The sequence below is a fragment of the Mobula hypostoma genome, chromosome 13 (genome assembly GCF_963921235.1).
Source record: "Mobula hypostoma chromosome 13, sMobHyp1.1, whole genome shotgun sequence".
Classification (NCBI taxonomy): domain Eukaryota; kingdom Metazoa; phylum Chordata; class Chondrichthyes; order Myliobatiformes; family Myliobatidae; genus Mobula; species Mobula hypostoma.
In genome coordinates, this window is record NC_086109.1 from 5770414 (window position 1) to 5790557 (window position 20144).

The window sequence follows — 20144 nt, forward strand, 5'->3', positions numbered from 1 at the left end:
AAAGAGAACAAATTGCACAAACTGGAAAAAGTGAGCAATCAACACCTAGAATATCAAACATCAGACCAGGAGTCCAGGAGTATTCAGTTTGTTTCAGTTCAGTTCAGTTCTGCGCTGCTAGCCAACTACGCCAAAGCATACATCGACTACAGTCTTCACCGAAGTGCACCAGCCCTCATTGAGCACCCCAATTAAAACAGCAATAAAATGAGTAACTAGATGCTGCTCAGCCACTGATAACGGGTCAGAAGTGAAGGGCCACCGAGATCCTGGGTAGTTACAGAGGTGAATGAAATTCCTGGGATTGGACCATAAGACCAGGAGGTATAGGAGCAGAGTTAGGCCATTCAGCCCATTGAGTTTGCTCCTCGATTCCATCACGGTTGATTCATCATCTCAACCCCAAGCTCCTGTTTTCTCCCCATAACCTCTGACATCCTAACTAACCAAGAACCAGAGGACATGGATTCAGAACAGAGGGATGCCCATTTAGAATGGAGATGAGGAGGAATTTCTTCAGCCAGAGAACAGTGAATCTGTGGAGTTCATATTCTTTGGTGGAGGAGTCTAAGACCAGAGGACACAGGCTCAGAACAGCGGGGCATCCTTTTAGAACAGAGATGAGGAGGAATTTCTTAACCAGAAAGCGGTGAATCTGTGGAACTTGTTGCCACAGGCGGCTGTGGAGGCCAAGTTATTGGGTTTATTTAAGGCAGAGGTTGATAAATTGTTGATTGGTGATGGGAGAATGGGGATGAGAGGGAAATGGATCAGCCATGATGAAATGGCAAAGCAGACCCGATGGGCCAAATGGCCTAATTCTGTTCTTGTATCCTATGGTCTTATAACCTATCAACCTCTGTTTTAAATATACCCAATAACTTGGCATTCACAGCCAGCCATGGCAATGAATTCCACAGATTCACCACTCTGGCTAAAGAAATTCTTTCTCCTAAGAGATTAAGAGGTGCAAGTTGCAAAAAACCAAAGTTTTGGTTTTGATCAATAAAAGTTTGTTAATATTGAACAAGAATAAATTTGAAACAGTGATCCATTCAAAACTGTACTTCTTAATTTAGTCATAAAGATAAAATTGAACAGGTATTGCTCGAGCTCAGCTCAATGGCAATAATGCTGAGTGGCCAACTGTTAGCAACATCTACGGACAGTTCTACGAATTAACAAGGCACAGAACCACTAATATCCTGTTTCGACACTTGGTATTAAGATTAAATCTTCATCAAGAAACCAAAAAAAATACCCTCGTTTAATATTGAAGGTGATTTTTGCTTCGCAATCACCATCTCACATGTGACTGTGTTTACTACATTGGGTGCCAATTCCACTCAGTCATGGAGCATGTCACTACACAAACGTCAGCACTTCACCAAGCACCTCGCACTCGAGGCAAAGTTAAGTTTCAATACCCCAAAGTTTATACAGAAGAGAAGGAATCAGGCAGCCATGAACAATCCTTTCGGGTGCCTTTTCATTTGATTTCTAAATTGCCTAATGATATCGAGTACCTTCACTACAAGCAGGATTTCCTGGTGGCCAACCATTTTAATTCCAATACCCACGGTCCATGCCCTCCTCTACTGCCCCAACAGGACCACACTCAGTCTGGAGGAGCAACACCTCATACGCCATCTGGGGAGGTTCCACCCTGATAACAGGAACATCTATTTCTCTGACTTCCAGTAATTTCTCCTCCTCCCTCTTCTTTCCTTTTTTACTCCCCTTTCCCCATTTTGGTTCCTCTCTTACCTCTTCTCTTCCCCTCTCCTGCGTCTCACCACCCTCTGTCCCCCTCCTCCTTCCCTTTCTCCCATGGTCCGCTGTCCCTCCCTTCTTCTTCAGCCCTTTCTCTCCTTCACCTATCACCTCATGTCTTCGTACCCCTCACCCACCCATCAACCTTCCCCTTCACCAGGATTCACCTATCACCCGCCTGCTTCGAGTCCTTCCCCTCCACCCCCACCCCCGACCACCTCCTTATTCTGTCTTCTTCTCACTTCTTTTCCAGTCCTGATGAGGGTCTCAACCGGAAATGTTGACGGTTTATTCCCCTCCATAGACGCTGCCTGACCCCGGAGTACTCCAGCATATTGTGTGTGTTACTCTGGATTTCCAGCTTCTGCAGAATCTCTTGTTCATAGGCTGATTTTGTGGTTTTGATCATGCTGCGTCTAGAGACACAGAGTCATAGAGCACTGGAGCATAGAAACGGGCCCTTCAGATTTATGATTTACATTACTCCCACGTGAGGGATTAAGAATTCCTGCATTATGACTCTGTTGCAATGTTCAGACATGTGAATTCTAATGGCTTGTAGAAAGAAGCTGTCCCATAGCCTGTTGGTCCTGGCTTTGCCAGACAGAAGCTGCTGAAACACTCTATCTTTGGGGTGACCAGTGTCCCTGATGATCTTCCAGGCCTTTTTTCCGCACCTGCTGCTGTAAATGTCCTCAGTGGAGGGAAGTTCTCATCCACAGATGCGCTGGGCTGTCCATACCACTCCCAACCATCAAGGCTGGTGCAGTTCCCATACCAGGTGGCGATACAGCCAGTCAGTACGCTCTCAAAGGTGCCCCTGTAGAGGGTCTTGAGGATTTGGGGGCCCATGCCAAACTTCTCCAGTCACCCGCGGTGGAAGAGATGCTGTTGCGCTTTCTTTGCCACAAAGCCGGAGTGTACCGTCCAGGTGAGATCACCGGTGGTGTGTGCGTACCCAGGAACTTGAAGCTATTCACCCTCTCAGCTGCAGACCCATTGACACTGATCGGGCCGAGCCTGTCTAGTTTGCGCTAAACTATTCCGCTGCCTGGTCTCCTTGACCCGCACTCGGCCCATAGCTCTTCATACCACCCCCATCCACGTTCTTATCCAGCCTTCTCTTAAACGTTGAAATCAAACCAGCATCTTCCACTTCTGCCAGCAGCTTGTTCCACACTCTCACCGCCATCTCAGTGAAGATCCCCCTCCTGTTTCCCTTAAGCATTTCACCTTTCGCCCTTAACCCCTCACCTCAAGCTGTAGTTCCATCCAACCTCAGTGGAAAAAAACCTATTTGCATTTACCCTGTCTCTGCTCCTCACAATTTTGTATACCTCCATCATATCTCCCACCATTCTCTTGTTCTCCAGGGAATAAAATCCTAACCTATTCAACTTTTTCCTATAACATAGGTCCTCAAGACCCGGCAATATCCTTGTAAACTTTCTTTCAATCTTATTAATACCTTTCCTATAGGTGAGTGACCAGTCCATTTATGGACCATGGGATGATGGAATGGTAGAGCAGACTCAATGGGCTGAATGGCCTCATTCTGCTCCTATGTCTGATGGACCTGAATGGCACAGAACTTTTTTCAAAGTCTGCAGGTTATCTCTCATCCAGAGGGACTGGCATCAGCTGATGTTAGACCAGGGGCTGAGACAAGAATGCGTTTCCAAATCACTGCTGTGCCTGACATTTAGGACGTAGTGTTGAAGAGCTGAATGACATTGCAGCACAGAAATCAGGGAAACATCTCAGGAAGCAAAAAGCAAAGGCAGATGCTGCCTCACTGTGTCTGTGGGAGTCGCCCCGGTTGCTGAACTTCCCTCGGTGCTTCCTGTCAATAGCACTGAGGTAGAGAAGCACAAGAAATTCTGCGGAGTTACACACATAGAAAACTCAGCAGGTCAGGCAGTCCCGATGAAGGGTCTCGTCCCGAAATGACGACAATTTATTCCCCTCTATACATGCTGCCTGAACTGCTGAGCCCCATCAGCATCTTGCATGCATTGCAATGTACATCAGCAGACCTTCTCCAATTTCCACGTTTGCATGGAAATCCTAAAGTGTTCAAATTCAAAGGTCAAAATAAATTTATATTATCACAGTACGTATCTGTCACCATATACTGCCCTGAGGTTCATTTTCTCGCAGGCATTTTCAATAGAACAAGGAACTACAATGGAATCAATGAAAAAGCTACACGCGGAGACTGACAAACAACCAATGTGCAAAAGAAGGCAAACTGAAAATACAGAAATAATAAGTAAGTAAACATATAAATGGATTAATAAATAAATAATGATGAACAAACAAATAAAGTGAGTTGTAGAGTCCCTGAAAGTGAAGGCTGTGGAATCAGTTCAGTGTTTTGGTGAGTGAAGTTATCCATGCTGGTTCAGTGGGGGTCATAACTGTTCTTGAAGCTGGTGGTGTGGGACCTAAGGCTCCTGTGCTTCCTGCCTGATGTGTTTGCATGGCATAGGGTTTTACGTAGAAAGATAAACTCAAAAGTATGAGCTCTAATGTACAGAGAAAAAGTAGTCTGCTGTGTATTGCACTCCCTTTCCATTGAGAACAAGGAGTGGCAAGCTAAGGAAATACCGTCACTGACTCAGCCCCACGTCCAGTCACCAGGGTAGGATGAGAACAACGGGACCTTGGGTCCTCCAGCCAGAGAACATCTCTTGACCCAAGCAAACACAAACCTGGAAAAATGCTCGTTAGGAGCTTGTGGAGATGGCACCAAAAACTCTTAGCAAATTTCTACAGATATACCATGGAGAGTATTCTGACTAGTTGTATGGAGGGGCCACCGCACCGGATTGGGAAAAGCTGCAGAGGACTGTAAACTCAGTCAGCTCCATCATGGGCACTAGCCTCCCCAGCTTCAAGGACACCATAAAAAGACGATACCTCAAAAAGACAACATCCAACTTTAAGGAGACCCACCACCCAGGACATTCCTCCTTCTCAATAATCCCACCAGAGAGAAGGTCCAGGAGGCTGAAGACACACATTCGATGTTACTAGGAAGTTTCTTCTCCTCGGCCATCAGATTTCTGAACAGACCGTGAACCCATGAGCATTACCTCACTATTTTTGCTTTCCTTTTGCACTACTTGTTTTACTTGGTTTTGTATGTATATAATCAATTTAAATATTATACATACACATATCAGATTTCTTATTATAATCTATAGTTTATTTTAAGCATCACACTTTGCTGCCGCCACAAAAGAACAAATTCCACGATATATGTCCATGATAATAAACCTGGTTCTGATTCTGATTCTGATCCTGGTCCCAATGTGCAGAGAAATGTGTGAGGACCAGAAACTGAGATTAGTGCTCGTGGTAGCAATATCTAAGCTTCAAAGTATTAATTGCATAAGAATATCGACAAGCACTGCAAAATGTTAGTGTGACGGGAAAAAAAAATATGTATGGTCTGAAGTTCAGCGCAAAAATTTCACAATGATTAAAAGGCTTAAGTATTAATGGAAACTTTAATTACCAGAAAGCTTTTGGTGACATTTAGAAATTGGTAGACAGCTCAAGTAATATATAACCAACAGGAAATTCGATAGGAAGTTAGAAACCAAAATGAGCCACAAAGGGAAATATATAAAGAAAAGTCTAAGTGTCAATCCATGCACACGGCTGTGTGAACGAGACAGAATTATGAAGAGTGTGACTGTGATATTGTGTACACTGATTAGCATTCAGTGCTGGTGCTACAGCCTAAGCCACACGCATCATCGCTGTTTTAATTATGCTGTGTTCCCTGCTCACATCGAAGAACTCAGAACTTCTTATCGACATATAAAGAACCATTTTGTAAGTATTCACCGAAAATATGTTTTCTCGTGCTTGGTAGAGGGCAATTATTTTTAAATTACAGATTTAAAAATAATAATCCTGTCTCTGCAGGGCAGGACAGCTAATGAGAAGCCTGAGAGAGTATTATTGCAAGCTGATTGCAAATAGTACTTTTAGAGATAAAATAAGTAAATAAAATATGAAGTTGAAAATCTATCAATGAATATATTAAAACAGTTCAGCTTTGATATCAGTCATTTTAAGCAAATGCATGTAGTTTTATTAAAATTATACATTGCAGATATTTTATATCTAGAGTTGTTTAAATCTATTTTGCATTATTCTGTGAGCGGTGAACATTGCTTCCCTTTAGAAAATGTTAAGGTCAAAGTCAATTTTATTGTCGTATGCACAAGTCCATAGACTGTAGGCACAGGTGCAAAGATAAACACACTTGCAGCACCATCACTGACCCACTGTATCACATAGCAGCATTTGCAAGAAAAAACGTAAGTATAAATTATACACAATTTTTTCAAGAAAACGTGAGTGCTGTTTATTGGAGATTCGGTTAGCCTAGAGAGAGCAGATTTTAAATGAGATAAGCACTCTGTCCACAGTTAATCAAACATAAACAAAAAGATCTAATGCTTAACACCAGGCGATGGTTTCAGAATCAGCTTTCATGCCACAGGAGCTTTAAGTGCCCCACCACCAGGTCCAGGAACAGTTATTACCCTACAAACATTTGGCTCCTGAACCAGCCTGGATAACCTCAAATCTGAACAGGTTCCACAGGCTATGGACTCCCATTCAAGGTCTCTGCAACGTATATTCTCAGTACTATTTATTTTTTAATTTTGTATTTGCATAGTTTGTCATCTTTTGCACATTAGTTGTTTGTCAGTCTTTGTTTTTAGTTTTTCATTGATTACATTCAATTTTGCTCGACTGTGAACACCTGCAAGAAAATTAATCTCAAGATAGTATAAGGTGATAAATATGTACTTTGACAATCAATTTCTTTGAACTTTGAACCTTGGAAAAGTAAACTGGGCTTGTGCCTAGAAGTGTACAGGTCAGGCAGCTAGTGGAAGGAAGAAATTATTCATTGTATTAAAGATTTTGTATTTAGTGGTTTGTATCTGTTGTTTGTTACAGCAAAGAAAAGATGACAATATTAAGATAACATTGCTGGAAAGACAAGGTCTGCCAGGAATCAGGGTGAGTAACATTTCACACGATCAGTCATACATCAGTTACTAAAGCTGGGCATGATTGCTGTCATAGGGTTCTGGTGTTATAGTTACTGCCTGAGAGACTCCACGTAAAGACAATAATAGATCAAACGCCTCACGTTGACAAATGCTGCCCTTCTTGAGGCTGATTGTCACTGCACTGATTTGTGTTGTCACCACTGAGTCACAAAGCTCTTTGATCAGAAAAATAAACAGAGCACAGAGAAAGGTCACGGTCATGGGACGGGAATGGTGCACAAATGTAGAACGCAGACCTCAGCACTGACCTGGGTCTAACTTTACCTGAAATTGGGATTTAGGCTGATTTTCCTTATAGTTGTTCACTGCCGTTACAGGAGTTATCAATTTCCATACCTGTTCAGTTTTCCTGTTTATTATTTATTATTTAGAAGCTACACTGTGGGCTAGGTCCTTCTGGCCCCTTGAGCTGCTCAGCCCAGAAATCCCCCAGTTTAGTCCCAACCTACCAAACGGTAGGTCTTTGGACTGTGGGAGGAAACCAGAGCACCCGGAGGAAACCCACGCAGTCACGGGGAGAATATAGAAACTCCTTACAGGCAGCGGCGGGAATAGAACCCGGATCACCTGTTACTGTAAAGCGTTGTGCTAACCACTACACTACCGTGCCTCCAGTTTATAAGTGGGATATACTCAACACTATTGATGACTCCTGTAATTGCAGTGAGCAGATAACAGGAACATCACACTTGACCAATTAGAATGCCAGCTGGAAGGGTGCTGAAACAGAATAAAAATAAATATGTATAAAATAGTTAAATTAAATAAGTTGTGCAAGTACTCTCCTCATTATTGCCTTAGTCATCTTGAGTCTTGATGCTGGGTCTCAGCCCAAAAGATGGACCATCCCAGGTGCTGCTTGCCCACTGAGCTCCTTCGGCAGCTTGTCTTCTGCTTGAGGAGGTTGTGATGTGTCACCTTCTGAAACCAATGCAGACCCTCTGGTGAATCTCTTCCATAATGTTGTAAGGGCCAGATGACCAGGACATAGAACCATGGGCTCGATGCCCCGTTTCTGTGTGGGAATAAAGCTGCCATCTCATGTAGTATTACATAATATTGACAGTAAAATAGCAAGTCCGGTTAGTGTGTGGCCACAGGGTCTATAAATAAGACCCGGATACACCACATAACCCTGTTGTAATGTTGATGAAGTCACTGGAGAGACTCTGAAGTTCGTGGATACAGAAGTGTCTTATTCAACAGGCATCATAGTGAGACACTCTTGGAGCAAGAGGCTTCACGACCCAATATACATGAGATGTCTATAGGCTAAAGATCAGAAGCAACAGCAGGACAATTCTATAGTTACATTGTATCTACAATGCTTCCTTTGAATTACATACAGTTTTTATACACGTTCCTTCTTCGCACCCACACTCCAGACACGCAAAATGAATGTTAATCAGCATTGTCTGGTTTGCAACTCCAGCCTACAACTCCAGAAAAACTGTTGTTCAGAGCTGCATTTTAAATTCAAACTACAATCCTTATTCATTCCTGAAGATTAGTTGCTGGTGAGATTGATACTTACTATATAGTCTAGCTCCTCAATACACCCTAACAACCCCACACCTCGGTCTGTGCCAAACTGTTGCTTGGGGGGGGGGGAGGGGAGGACTCACTCTACACGGGCATGACCCAAGGAGCCAAAATCAAATTCCTTCCAGTGCGTGGGAATCCAAAATAAAAACAAATAAAAAAGCTGGGAACACTCCATTGGTAAGGCAGCATCCGTGGAGGGGCAGGATCAATGTTTCAGGTGGGTAAACTTAAATGAAGTCAAATGAAACCGAACTCCAAGCAACCCATATGCATTGCAATTGAGTAGATACTAAGGGAAGAAATAAATAATTGTAAAATTAGGTTTATAAATAGAAAATGAAACAATTTAATTCTGTAGTATTTTGAAATAATATCTTGTTTGTATCAATTTCACTTTTGGGTTATGAGTCTACAGTTTGAGAAAGTGCATTACAGATTGTGGCATTATTCCAAAAACTAGAACTGCTTGCAGCTTTCAAGTTGTGCAATGGCAAGATTAAGGGCTTAATAGTGACCTCTTGTAAATGTTTAGGATAAGCACAGCTGCCAGTTCCTGAAGGAGATGCTGAACTTTTACCTCAAGGATGTAATCCCTGCGGCCAAGACCAACAAGAAGATCATCAATAAACACATCAGTAAAATTGGGAATGCCTTGCATGAGCTGAACGAGAATGTGCAAAACTGCGTAAGTACTGCATTTTTTTCCTCGAACTCCTATTGGAAGGGAAAACACTGTGAACAACTTTGCAAAACACACAAAATGATGGAGGAACTCAGCCGCAGAGAAATAAACAGCCAATGTTTCAGGCTGATGAGTAACTTGAGAAGTTTTTTTAAAAGTTATTTTTAAAAAATATTATAAGACAATAAGAGCATAAGACATAGCAATAGAATCAGGCCATTTGGTCCATCGAGTCTGCTCCTCCATTCTATCATGGCTGATCTATTAAACCTCTCAACCCCATTCTCCTGCCTTCTCCCATAATATTTGACGCCCTGACTAATCAAGAGTTTTTTAACCTGTGCTTTCAATACTACATATCCAATGACTTGGCCTCCACACACAACCCTCTGGATAAAGAAATTCCTCTTTATCTATATTCTAAAGGGATGTTCCTCTGTTCTGAGGCTGTGCCCTCTGGTCCTAGACTCCCCAACGACAGGAAACATCCCCTCCAAGTCCACTCTATCTATGCCTTTTACGAGAAGAGAATGTCATTTGTGGAATTATTGATGGAAGCATTACCAGCGTTCATATTAGTTATACCATGGCATTGATGGTGGCTTCAGAGTGTTTGTCCTTAGAACTTCACACAGAAACCCTGAAACGACAACTTCTGCACCATCCGCCACCAAAAGGCTGTTGTGCTTGGACCCTTCTCCGACACTATCAGGGAGATCACTGGAACTGAAGTTCCTTATGGGGATGCTGAAAATAGGCATGGTCTAACCAGGTTTGTAGCATTCAACTTAGGAAACTGAGAGTCATCCTAATGCTTGTGGATTGTAATATATTTTGGAGTTTATATCTAACAACCTGGCCTCAGCAACTTTCCAATCTTTACCTAGCTTTTGCAAAATATTTGCTGAAAATTGTGCAATATTCTATGGCTTTTGATCTTCAGACACACCATGAGTTTACATGATCCATGCTTCTAAACAGCTGTTCTGTTTGGAGAAGATACAACATCATTGCTGTCTCTCGATACAAATCTAAATGACCAAAGGATATTTCCTAATGTGAAACAGCAGTGATTGAACTGCAGTCGTTTCCTCTGACCCTTATTACCAGCTTCCATGTAGCATCCTGACACGCATGGGCTGCAGTTTCAGTTTTAGCACAATATTATTGGAAGCAAAATCAGGCAACTTCTCTAAAAGCAAAATATAATGTAGTGGAGGAACTCAGTAGGTCAGGATCAGCTTTAATATTACTGGCATGTGATGTGAAATTTGCTGTTTGGCAGCAGCAGTACATTGTAATACATAATAATACAAAACTATAAATTACAATAAGAAAGGAGGAGAAGATGGCAGTACGACGCAGCTCGCAGCGACCACTCCGGTGGTGATGCTGTTATCTGTCAAGTAGGGTGCCGTGCACAATCCTGATTTGACGGAGACGGACGTGAGAGCATGAAGGAACATCTGGTGAAACTTCTGAAATGCCTGCTTCGCTGCTGCTGCTACTGTGTGATCCAGAATCTCCGGAGGAGAAGGCCCCGAGTCCTCAGCTTTGCTTGTTGCTTGGCGGCCGGGGCGGGGTCGAAGCGCTCGGCAGAGGATGGTGCTCAGTGCTCGTTGTTGGAGGGCTGGTCGGAGGCTCGAAGTTTTCGGACGGACTCAGAGTCCGCTGCGGTCAGGTGCTTCCAATGGTGCTGCATCGGCAAGTTTGCGGAGCTGGAGGTTCATGGCAGGGAGAGTTTCTCCCTTCTGCCGTCTGCGTGAGATGATGGGGCTATCGGGACTTGAGACTTTCTTTTTACCGTGCCCATGGTCTGCTCTTTATCAAATTACGGTATTGCTTTGCACTGTTGTAACTATATGTTATAATTATGTGGTTTTGTCAGTTTTAGTCTTGGTTTGTCCTGTGTTTTTTGTGATATCATTCTGGAGGAATATTGTATCATTTTTTAATGCATGCATTTCTAAATGACAATGAACGAGGACTGAGTCTTCTCATAATCTAATCTAATCTAATCTAAATGTATATAAAGAATTAAATTAAATATGTTAGTAGTGCAACACAAGAGCAAAAAAACAAGTAGTGAATTACATGGGCTTATTGTCCATTCAGAATGTCACAATGGGAGTGGCCCCAAAAGCAAGACACAAACACACCTTGTGAGGTTAACTTAAATTGAGTTTATTGCTCGTTGCAAGGAGAGCAAAGCAGAAGCAGGAATAGCATAATGGACAGGGGCACAGGCCTTGGACTAGGCTGGGACTAAGGGTCTGGGCTAGGACTCGGAACACGGACCTCCAGGGCCAGGACTTGATACTTGAAGCCTCCAGGGCCAGATGACATTGGCTCGCAGTACCTTTGGTGACTTCGTTAACGCGCTCGTGCCGAACGGCTGAAAGCTGGAGACTTATAAACTGCAGGTTCAGTCGAGAGTAAATTGCCTCCAATCACCAAGCCCAAGGGACACGGGAAAACAGGGAACCAAAGAGAAACAGCGAGTCAACGGTCTGGATCATAACATAAACAAAGTAAATTTAAAGGGAACCTGATCTGGACCACGACACAAAAATCTGATCGTGATGGGGAAGAAGCTGGACCTGAAATGTTCAGAGGGGTGTTTCATGCTCCTGTACCTCCTCTCTGATGTTAGCAAAGAGAAGTCGGCACATCCTGGGTGATGGGGGTCCTAAACGATGGATGCTGCCTTTTTAAGGCATCGCCTTTTGAAGATGCCCTCGATGCCGGGGAGCTGAGAGTCCATGATGGAGCTGGCTGAGTTTACAACTTCCTGCTGCTCTTTACAATCCTGTGCAGTGGCACTATTCTACCAGACGGTGAGAAGCAGAAGGAAAGGAACTGTCTACGATTTGGGTCCTCCATCAGGATATTGCTTCCTCTTCTCGGCGCCCACCACCCCCCCACCTCACAGATGCTACTCGACCTGTTGAGTTCCTCCAGCAGATTGCTTTTAGCTCAAGGTTCCAGCATCCGCAGTCTTTTGTGCCTCCAGCTTCTTTGAAATGTCTGTCTTACAGAATGGCAGCACCCTGTCCCTACCGTACATCCAACTATTTACTTAGGGCATCCAGACAAAGTATTTCACATAAGAGGTTGTGCTGCTCACCTTTGTTTTAAAGGGATGTCTTTCTACTCTGAAGCCCTCTGGTCTTAGACTCCCCCACTATAGGAAACATCCCCTCCATGCCCACTCTATCTTGACCTTTCAATGTATGTTTTATGTTTCTATGTTCGTTTCTATGACATAGAATATAGACATCACAGCACAGCACAGGCCCTTCAGCTGTGGAAGCCTGGTCATTGGGGGTATTTAAAGTGGAGGTTGATAGGTTCTTGATTAGTAAGATTACAGGGAGAAGGCAGGAGAATGGGGCTGATAATAATCAGCCATGATGGAATGGTGGAGCAGTCTCAATGTGCCAAATGGTCTCATTCTACTCCTAAGTGCCAAAAGATTTTTAAAAATATTTATAGATTAGCTGTATATGTCAGATGTACATTGAAACATACAGTGATGTGCTGGGCGCTGGGTGGCCGTGCCTCCAGCAGCAATATAGCATGCGCCCAGCTTAATCATCTTAACCCATACCCCTTGGGAATTCGAGAGGAATCTGGAGCACTTGGAGATAACCCACACGGTCATGGGGGAAAACGTACAAACTCCTTACAGGCAGTGGCGGGAATTCACTGGTACTGTAAAGCGCTGTGCTAACCTCTGTGCTGCCGAGCCGCCCAAGGTGTGCTGATCGTTAACTGACCGCTGTGACTCTCTAATGTAGGCCGATGGCAGAAAGAGTCAAAGGGGAGTTAATGGGTGTTTGCAACAGGAGACAGGTTGCAGGGTTACAGGGGAATAGGGAGGCAGGGGCTAGGAGTAATGCAGTTGCTGTCTGGAAGCTGGTATGGACAGGATGGAACACTGAAAGGTCAAGATAGAGTGGACATGGAGGGGATGTTTCCTATAGTGGGAGAGTCTAAGACCAGGGGGCTTCAGAGTAGAAAGACATCCCTGTAGAACAGAGATGAGGAGCACCTCCTTTAGCTAGAGGGCGATGAATCGCTGGAATCCATTACTACAGAGGCTGTGGAAGCTAAGTCATTTGGTATATTTAGAGTGGAGATTGATAGGTTCTTGATCAATAAGTGTGTCAGGAGCTATGGAGAGAAAACAGAAGAATGGCATTGAGAGGGAAAATACATCAGCCATGATGGAATGGTGGAACAGACTTGATGGGCAGAATGGCCTAACTCTGCTCCTGTGTCTTATGTCTTAAATGACATCTTTCTCTGCCGCTGTCAGCTTCAGGAGAAAGTCCCCAGTGATGTTTCAAGTGCTTGTCATTGATTCTATAGGATTTCTTTGTTCTGCTGTGGATGCACACAAGAAAATGAATCTCACAGTAGTATATGGTGACGTATACATACTTTGATAATAAATTCTGTTTTTTTAAAATACTTCTTCCACAGAGATTTACAGGTCAGGTTGCTGCTCGTTGCAAAGCACCAAGTCTGAAACACTGACGCATTCTAACCCAGCAGGTCATGAGACTGGGGCATTGTTCCGTGACCAATTTTGCATCAGGAAATTGAGAGTTTATCTCAGAGTTCTGACCCTAAATTGTAAGGGCTACTGTTCTTTGCTGCAATGAGCATGCCGGAGTGGAGAGAGAGATTCGTTCAAGTGCTGGTTAGACATGCACAGCTCAACATTTGCACCAATTCAGAATGAAACAGCAGCAGGCATCAAATGAATGTTTCACCATAGTTACTGTGAAAACCGTTAACCAGATAACTAGGCAATTGGAGCGCATTTGCAAAAGCCTGAGCGAAAATAAAGAATGCAAATTTTCAGTGGGACAGCACCATTTGCAAACAGAGGGCTTAAATGACAAAACAAACTGCTGACCTAGATGTTTCATCAGTGAATTCATCTTGTCAAAACAAGGACGATTGACTGCAATGCAATTGGAGGAAAAGCCAGGTCTAATACTTGTGTGTTAAATAATGTCACATAAGTTATCTTCTAAACCCCTAAACAGCTGCAAAAGTTAGTGTTCTCTATGCTTTGTGACTCATTGAGTGACTCAGCAATAAAGGTTGCCTCTGAAACTCTAGGACAATAATGCGCCTCTTCCCTTTCCTGGGTTTGTGTTGAAAGAGATCCCTCCCATGCTTTCAGAATATGTCCACACCCACACTACAGTGGTTAACAGCGCTCCTGATAAACATGCTTTGATCTCAGCAACTGCTGAAGGTGTTTAACTCTACAACTTTGGTGTTGCCTGAGCTGCTGTGGTCACGGCTTCAAGTCAGATCCTCAACGAACAGCAAACCAGAGCAGAAGGACCAAGTCACAGCAAGCCTTAAACTAAATTCAGGCTGCTTGTCGGACCATAAAACATAGGAACAGAATTAGGGAATTCAGCCTCTTGCGTCTGTTCCGCCATTCCATCATGGATGATTTATTTTCCCTCTTAATCCCATTCTCCCTCTTTCTCCCCATAACCTCTGGTGCCCTTACTAACCAAGAACCTAACAAACTCCATTTTAAATATATCCAATGACGTGGCCTCCGCAGCTGGCAGTGGCGATTCGCCTTCCTCTGGCTAAAGAAATTCCTCCTTACTGAGGCACTTTGGTCCATCTCCTTCAAATCACAACCTGATGAAGGGTCACGGCTCAAAACATTGGCTGTTTATTCATTTCTATAGGTGCTACCTGACCTGCTGAGATTCTCCATCATTTTGTGTGTGTTGCTTTGGATTTCCAGCGTCTGCAGAATCTCCTGTTTTCATCTTCATTTTAAAATGGCCATGACTAGAATGCAGAGTGTCACAGGAACCAACTGTTACCTTGTAGTATATTAAACCTGGATTAACATGAATACTCTTTACACGAGTATTTTGTGTGCTGGCCTTCATTAGTCGGGGGATTGAATTCAGGAGTTGCAGCTCTATAAAACTCTGGTCAGACCACACTTGGAATATTGTGTTTAGTTCCAGTTCCCTCATTATAGGAAGAATATGGAAGCTTTGGAGAGGGTGCAGAGGATATTTACCAGTGTGCAACATTTCTTATGAGGATGGCTTGAGCGAACTAGGGCTTTTCTCTTTGGAATGAAGGGGGATTTGAGCTAATAGATCGAGGGGGCAGCCAGAGGCAATTCTCCTGGGGTGGACATGGCTAATACAAGGGGTTACAATTTTGAGGTGGTTGGAGGAAGGTATAGGAGGAACGTTAGCGGTTGGTTTTCTACACATGGTGTGCTAGGTGTGTGGAACACCGTGCCAGGAGTGGTGGTAGAGTCAGGGACATTAGGGACATTAAACAGGTTCTTAGATTGGCATGTGGATGATAGAAAAATATAGGGCTATGTGGGAGGGAAGGGTTAGATCGATTTTAAAAGGTCAGCACAACGTCATGAGCTGAACAGCTTGGACTGTGCAGTAGTGTTTGGTGGTCCATGTTCTGTTGTTACATTCGGTACTGGATTTCAAGCTAATCACCTTGTTGTTAATATTCACACTGCTTTCACAGGTTTAAAACAACATTTAGACTTGATACCGCCTGTGTAAATTAGTACCAGAATGTGTGTCATTTCAAATTGGTAACAAGAGTGAACCGTTTTGTAAGATGAGCTATTTTGCCTTTCAGCATCATTTCTTCAACTGCGAACTGTGCAGCTGCAACCAAAGTTCGTACTTCAAGACCATACATCACACATTCAAGCAGGTAAGAGAGCGATTATGTTTCGAAATGTCCAGGGAGGCTGACTTCAGGCAGTCGAAATCTCAGTGGTGTTTTTCCACCACTGAGCACTGCCACAAGAAAGCAAAGACCCCTCCCATTCAGGCCAAGCTCCCTTCCCAAGACTACCATTGGGGAGGAGGGACAGAAGCCTTAGGTCCCACACCACTAGGTTCAGGAACAGTTATTACCCTTCAACCATCAGAGTCCTGAACCAGAGAGGATAACTTCACTCACCCCAACACTGAACTGAATCCACAACCCACAGACTCACTTTCAAGGACTCTACAGCTCATGTTCTCAGTATTATTTATTATTCCATTTGCACAATTTGTCTTCTTTTGCACATAATTTGTTTGTCAGTCTTTGCTATGTAATGTTTTTCGTAAATTCTATTGTATTTCTTTATTTTGCTATTAGTCCCTGCAAGAAAATTAATCTCAGGTTGTAGTATATAGTGACATACGCAAAATGCTGGAGGGACTCATCAGATCAGGCAGCATCTATGGACAGGAATGACCAGTTGACGTTTTGGACCAAGACTCTTCATTAGGACCTGATGAAGGGTCTCGGCCTGAAGGGTTGATGGTTTATTCCTCTCCATAGAAGCTGCCTGACCCTGCTGAGTTTCTTCTGCGTCTTGCACATGTTACTCTGGATTTTCAGCATCCGCAGAGTATCTCGTGTTTAGCACAAGGCAACCTATGCGTACTTAGATAGTAAGTTTACTTTGATTTTAATGGTCATTGTGTGGTAACGTGTTACTGCCCTCATCAGTTACAGGTGAAAGGCGTGTACAAAGCAATGGGAGAAATTAACGCCTTCATCGACTGGATTTGGAATTACATAAACTTGAGACGACATTAAGAAGGAGTGGAGCAGACTGATCGAGTCCCAATATTTCCTCAATTAAGAAAATCACTAGTATTTAAAGCCATATTTATATTTAGGCTTGGCAGTTTCAGCATCTTTGCTACTTCATTGTGGTGTTTGCTTCTCCCAATATTTGTTAACCCTTTAAGAGTAAAATGAATGGAATGCTTTTCCGATTTGTGGTGTTGCTCTCAATCTGGACTGATTTAGTATTGTCCCCTGAAAGTTAGCTCCCTTGAAGACAACAAAAGTGGACGTTGGGAGCAGACAAAATTGAACAGCCAGCGAGGAATGGCAAGGTCATTGCTATCTGTCACCATAAGAGCATGAGACACAGGAGCAGAATCAAACCATTCGGCCCATCGAGTCTGCTCCACCTATCGATCATGGCTGACCTATTATCCCTCTTAACCCCATTCTCCTGCCTTCTCCCCACAAACTTTGGCCTCCCTTACTAATTGAGACCCTATCACCCTCCGCTTTAAATATACCCAATGACTTGGCCTCCACAATTGTCTGTGGCAACAAATTCAACTGATTCACCATCCTCTGGCTAGAGAAATCCCTCCTCATCTCGGTTCTAAAGGGATTTACTTGTTTCTGAGGCTGTGTTCTCTGGTCCTAGACTCCCCCAACTATAGGAAACCCTCTCCGTGTCCGCTCAATCTATGTTGTCACAACTGAACATCCAGCAGCTGCTCAGGGGATGGGCTAAGCCAGTCTGTAACCAGATAATCCAGTACTATAGAAGTGTGTCTCTGACTCACCCTACTCACCTGTGCAAGAGTGCCTCGCTTCTGCCCAGTGACACTTACTGACCCCACATGAATTCACCCGAAATTTTCAATGCTTGAAGTCAACAAGGGTTACTCCAATTCTCCAGTATCTAAAAATGCTTCCTCTGTACATCCCACTTGTTGCAATTTGTCCTGTGACTGCTCGATCTAAATGTAAATCACATCTGAATGAATTTCATTCAATTTTTATTTTTCAATAGAATGAAAATGCAAATAATATTTTTTATTTCATAATCTTTTGTTAGATCAACAATTCTAGTTTTGATTATTCATGTATTCAAGAATTAAGCAATAGAACAAAAATAACTCTCACAATTAGTTCATAAGATTTTCTCAATATTCTTTACTGCTTGTGGTCAGTATATTTTGATAACGGATATATTTTCAATTTGCATTTTTTACTATTTATGAGAGTGCAATATGGAGCTTTAAGTAATTTAATTTCAGTTGTATTTTGATATATCCATCCATTACTGTATCAGTAAATCTATAACAACCATTTCAAAGACATTTACTGCAATATTACAGCTTGATTCAATCTAAATATTTATTGACTTGTTATGAATACTGTCTGTGTTCAAATGAATGTACACTTGTGTGTACTTTATGATAAGTTATAACGACTTGTCTCCATCATTGCAATATTAGGAGCTCTATTTTGAACTAGTTTAGATCTAGATCTTCACACTTTGCCTGAGACTATTGTCAAATTCTCACTTTTGAACACATTGTGATGTATTCATCGTCATCATTATGTGCCGTGTCGTATGACATCATCACTATGTGCCGTGCCTTATGACATCGTCACTATGCACCATGCCGTATGACATGGGCGATCGTGGTCTTGCCCATGATTGCTCTTGGCAAATTTTTCTACAGAAGTAGTTTGCCATTGCTTTCTGGGCAGTGTCTTTACAAGACGGGAGACCCCAGCCATTATCAATACTCTTCAGAGATTGTCTGCCTGGCGTCAGTGGTTGCATAACCAGGACTAGTGATGTGCACCAGCTGCTCATACGACCATCCACCACCTGCCCCCATGGCTTCACATGACCCCAATCCAAGCAGGTGCTACACCTTGCCCCCATGGCTTCACATGACCCCAATCCAAGCAGGTGCTACACCTTGCCCAAGGGTGGCCTGCAGGCTAGCAGAGGGAAGGAGCACCTTACACCTCCTCTTATCAAATTCTCACATTTGAGCACATTGTGAAGTATTAACCTTTTAAAAATGCAAAAGAAAATCCTTTGTAAGTCTTCAGATGATCCTGGAAAAAAGTCTCACCAGCCTGGCATATTGGTGTGTGAAGGGGAAAGAAAGCCTCCCAGCAAAGGGAGGATTGTGTAAAAACTAATCATTACTGTCGCACGAGTTGTTCTAATGACGATGGAGACAATGTAAATAATGCAATCTATATAAATGTTAACAACTATACCTCATTGTGTATGTTTTGTTAAGTGAGTCCCTTGGATGGAAGGTGATGAACAAAGTAATTAACCTCAGTAGTATGTTTTACCGTGAAATGTAGCGTTGATGCTTTGGACTGTTGAACCTCTGAAAGTTTCTTGTGCGGTTTCAATCTGAAGTGCAAATTCTTACAGATTTGTGTGTGTTGAATTGGGTGTCAAGGGCCCAGAATCTGTTACATCAAGTTAAAAGTAATTATTGTACTTTGGGGGGGAGGATCCGCCGAAGGCTTTAAAGTGTCAGAACATGAATGTCTCTGCTTTGTTTTGTGTATTGACACACTCTGCCTACCTCATTGCATGTGTAGTGTGTGAATCTGAACTGTTGTATACCTGATTGCACTGTTTAAATAAATACCATTTTGTTCAAATCTTCAATTATCAATCTGTTGCCTTCTTTCAGAGTTATAATTATGATAGCAGCATGTAGCAAGGCCATTGATCTCGATGGAGCCCTGCAACCAAAGTAAAAATAATTTCATTATTGAAGTACATTTATGTTACCATATACAACCCCAAGATCCATTTTCTTGTGAGCATACTCAACAAATCTATAGAATAACAACCATAACAGAATCAATGAAAGACTTCCCAACTAGGGCAGTCAACCAGAATGCAGAAAACAATATACGGTGCAAATACAAAAAAAAAATAATAAATAAATAAATAAGCAATAAATACCAAGAAAATGAGATGCAGAGTCCTTGAAAGTGAGTCCATTGTTTGTGGGAACATTTCAATGATGGGGCGAGTGAAGTTGAATGAAGTTATTACCTTTGGTTCAAGAGCCTGCTGGCTGAGGGGTAATAACTGTTCCTGAACCTAGTGGTGCGAGTCCTGAGTCCTATTCCCTGCACTTGTCCCATCCGCTAACGGTTCTGTTCCATCTATCCAATTCTATTTGAAAGAGATAATTGAATCTGCTTTCACTACTCTCTTATGCAGCAAATGATCTGTCCTTCCATCTCAGTCAAAGTCAAATGAAACTTATCAAAGTGTGTACACACTCACTGACCACTTTATTCGGTATACCTGTACTCTTGCTCGTTACCGCAAATATCTTATCAGCCAATCATGTGGCAGCAACTCAATGCATAATAACATGCAGACATGGTCAAGAGGTTCAGTTGTTGTT

General features: G+C 42.8%; 1 protein-coding gene across 1 annotated transcript; it reads left to right on the forward strand.

The window, feature by feature from the left end:
* Positions 1-5405: 5405 nt before the first annotated feature.
* il10 (interleukin 10) lies at positions 5406-18065 on the forward strand. Its single transcript, XM_063066414.1, has 5 exons — positions 5406-5619; positions 6763-6825; positions 8956-9108; positions 15781-15858; positions 16651-18065. Exons 1-5 carry the CDS (start codon positions 5464-5466, stop codon positions 16738-16740), a joined length of 540 nt encoding a protein of 179 aa, XP_062922484.1. The 5' UTR covers positions 5406-5463; the 3' UTR covers positions 16741-18065.
* The last annotated feature ends 2079 nt before the right edge of the window (positions 18066-20144 follow it).

Excerpts from the sequence above, each read along its gene's own strand:
- il10 (XM_063066414.1), top strand. The coding sequence starts at position 5,464 with ATGAAGAGTGTGACTGTGATATTGTGTACACTGATTAGCATTCAGTGC. Across the intron at positions 9,109-15,780 it reads ACGAGAATGTGCAAAACTGC|CATCATTTCTTCAACTGCGA; the intron begins GTAAGTACTGCA and ends TTTGCCTTTCAG. Across the intron at positions 15,859-16,650 it reads TACATCACACATTCAAGCAG|TTACAGGTGAAAGGCGTGTA; the intron begins GTAAGAGAGCGA and ends TGCCCTCATCAG.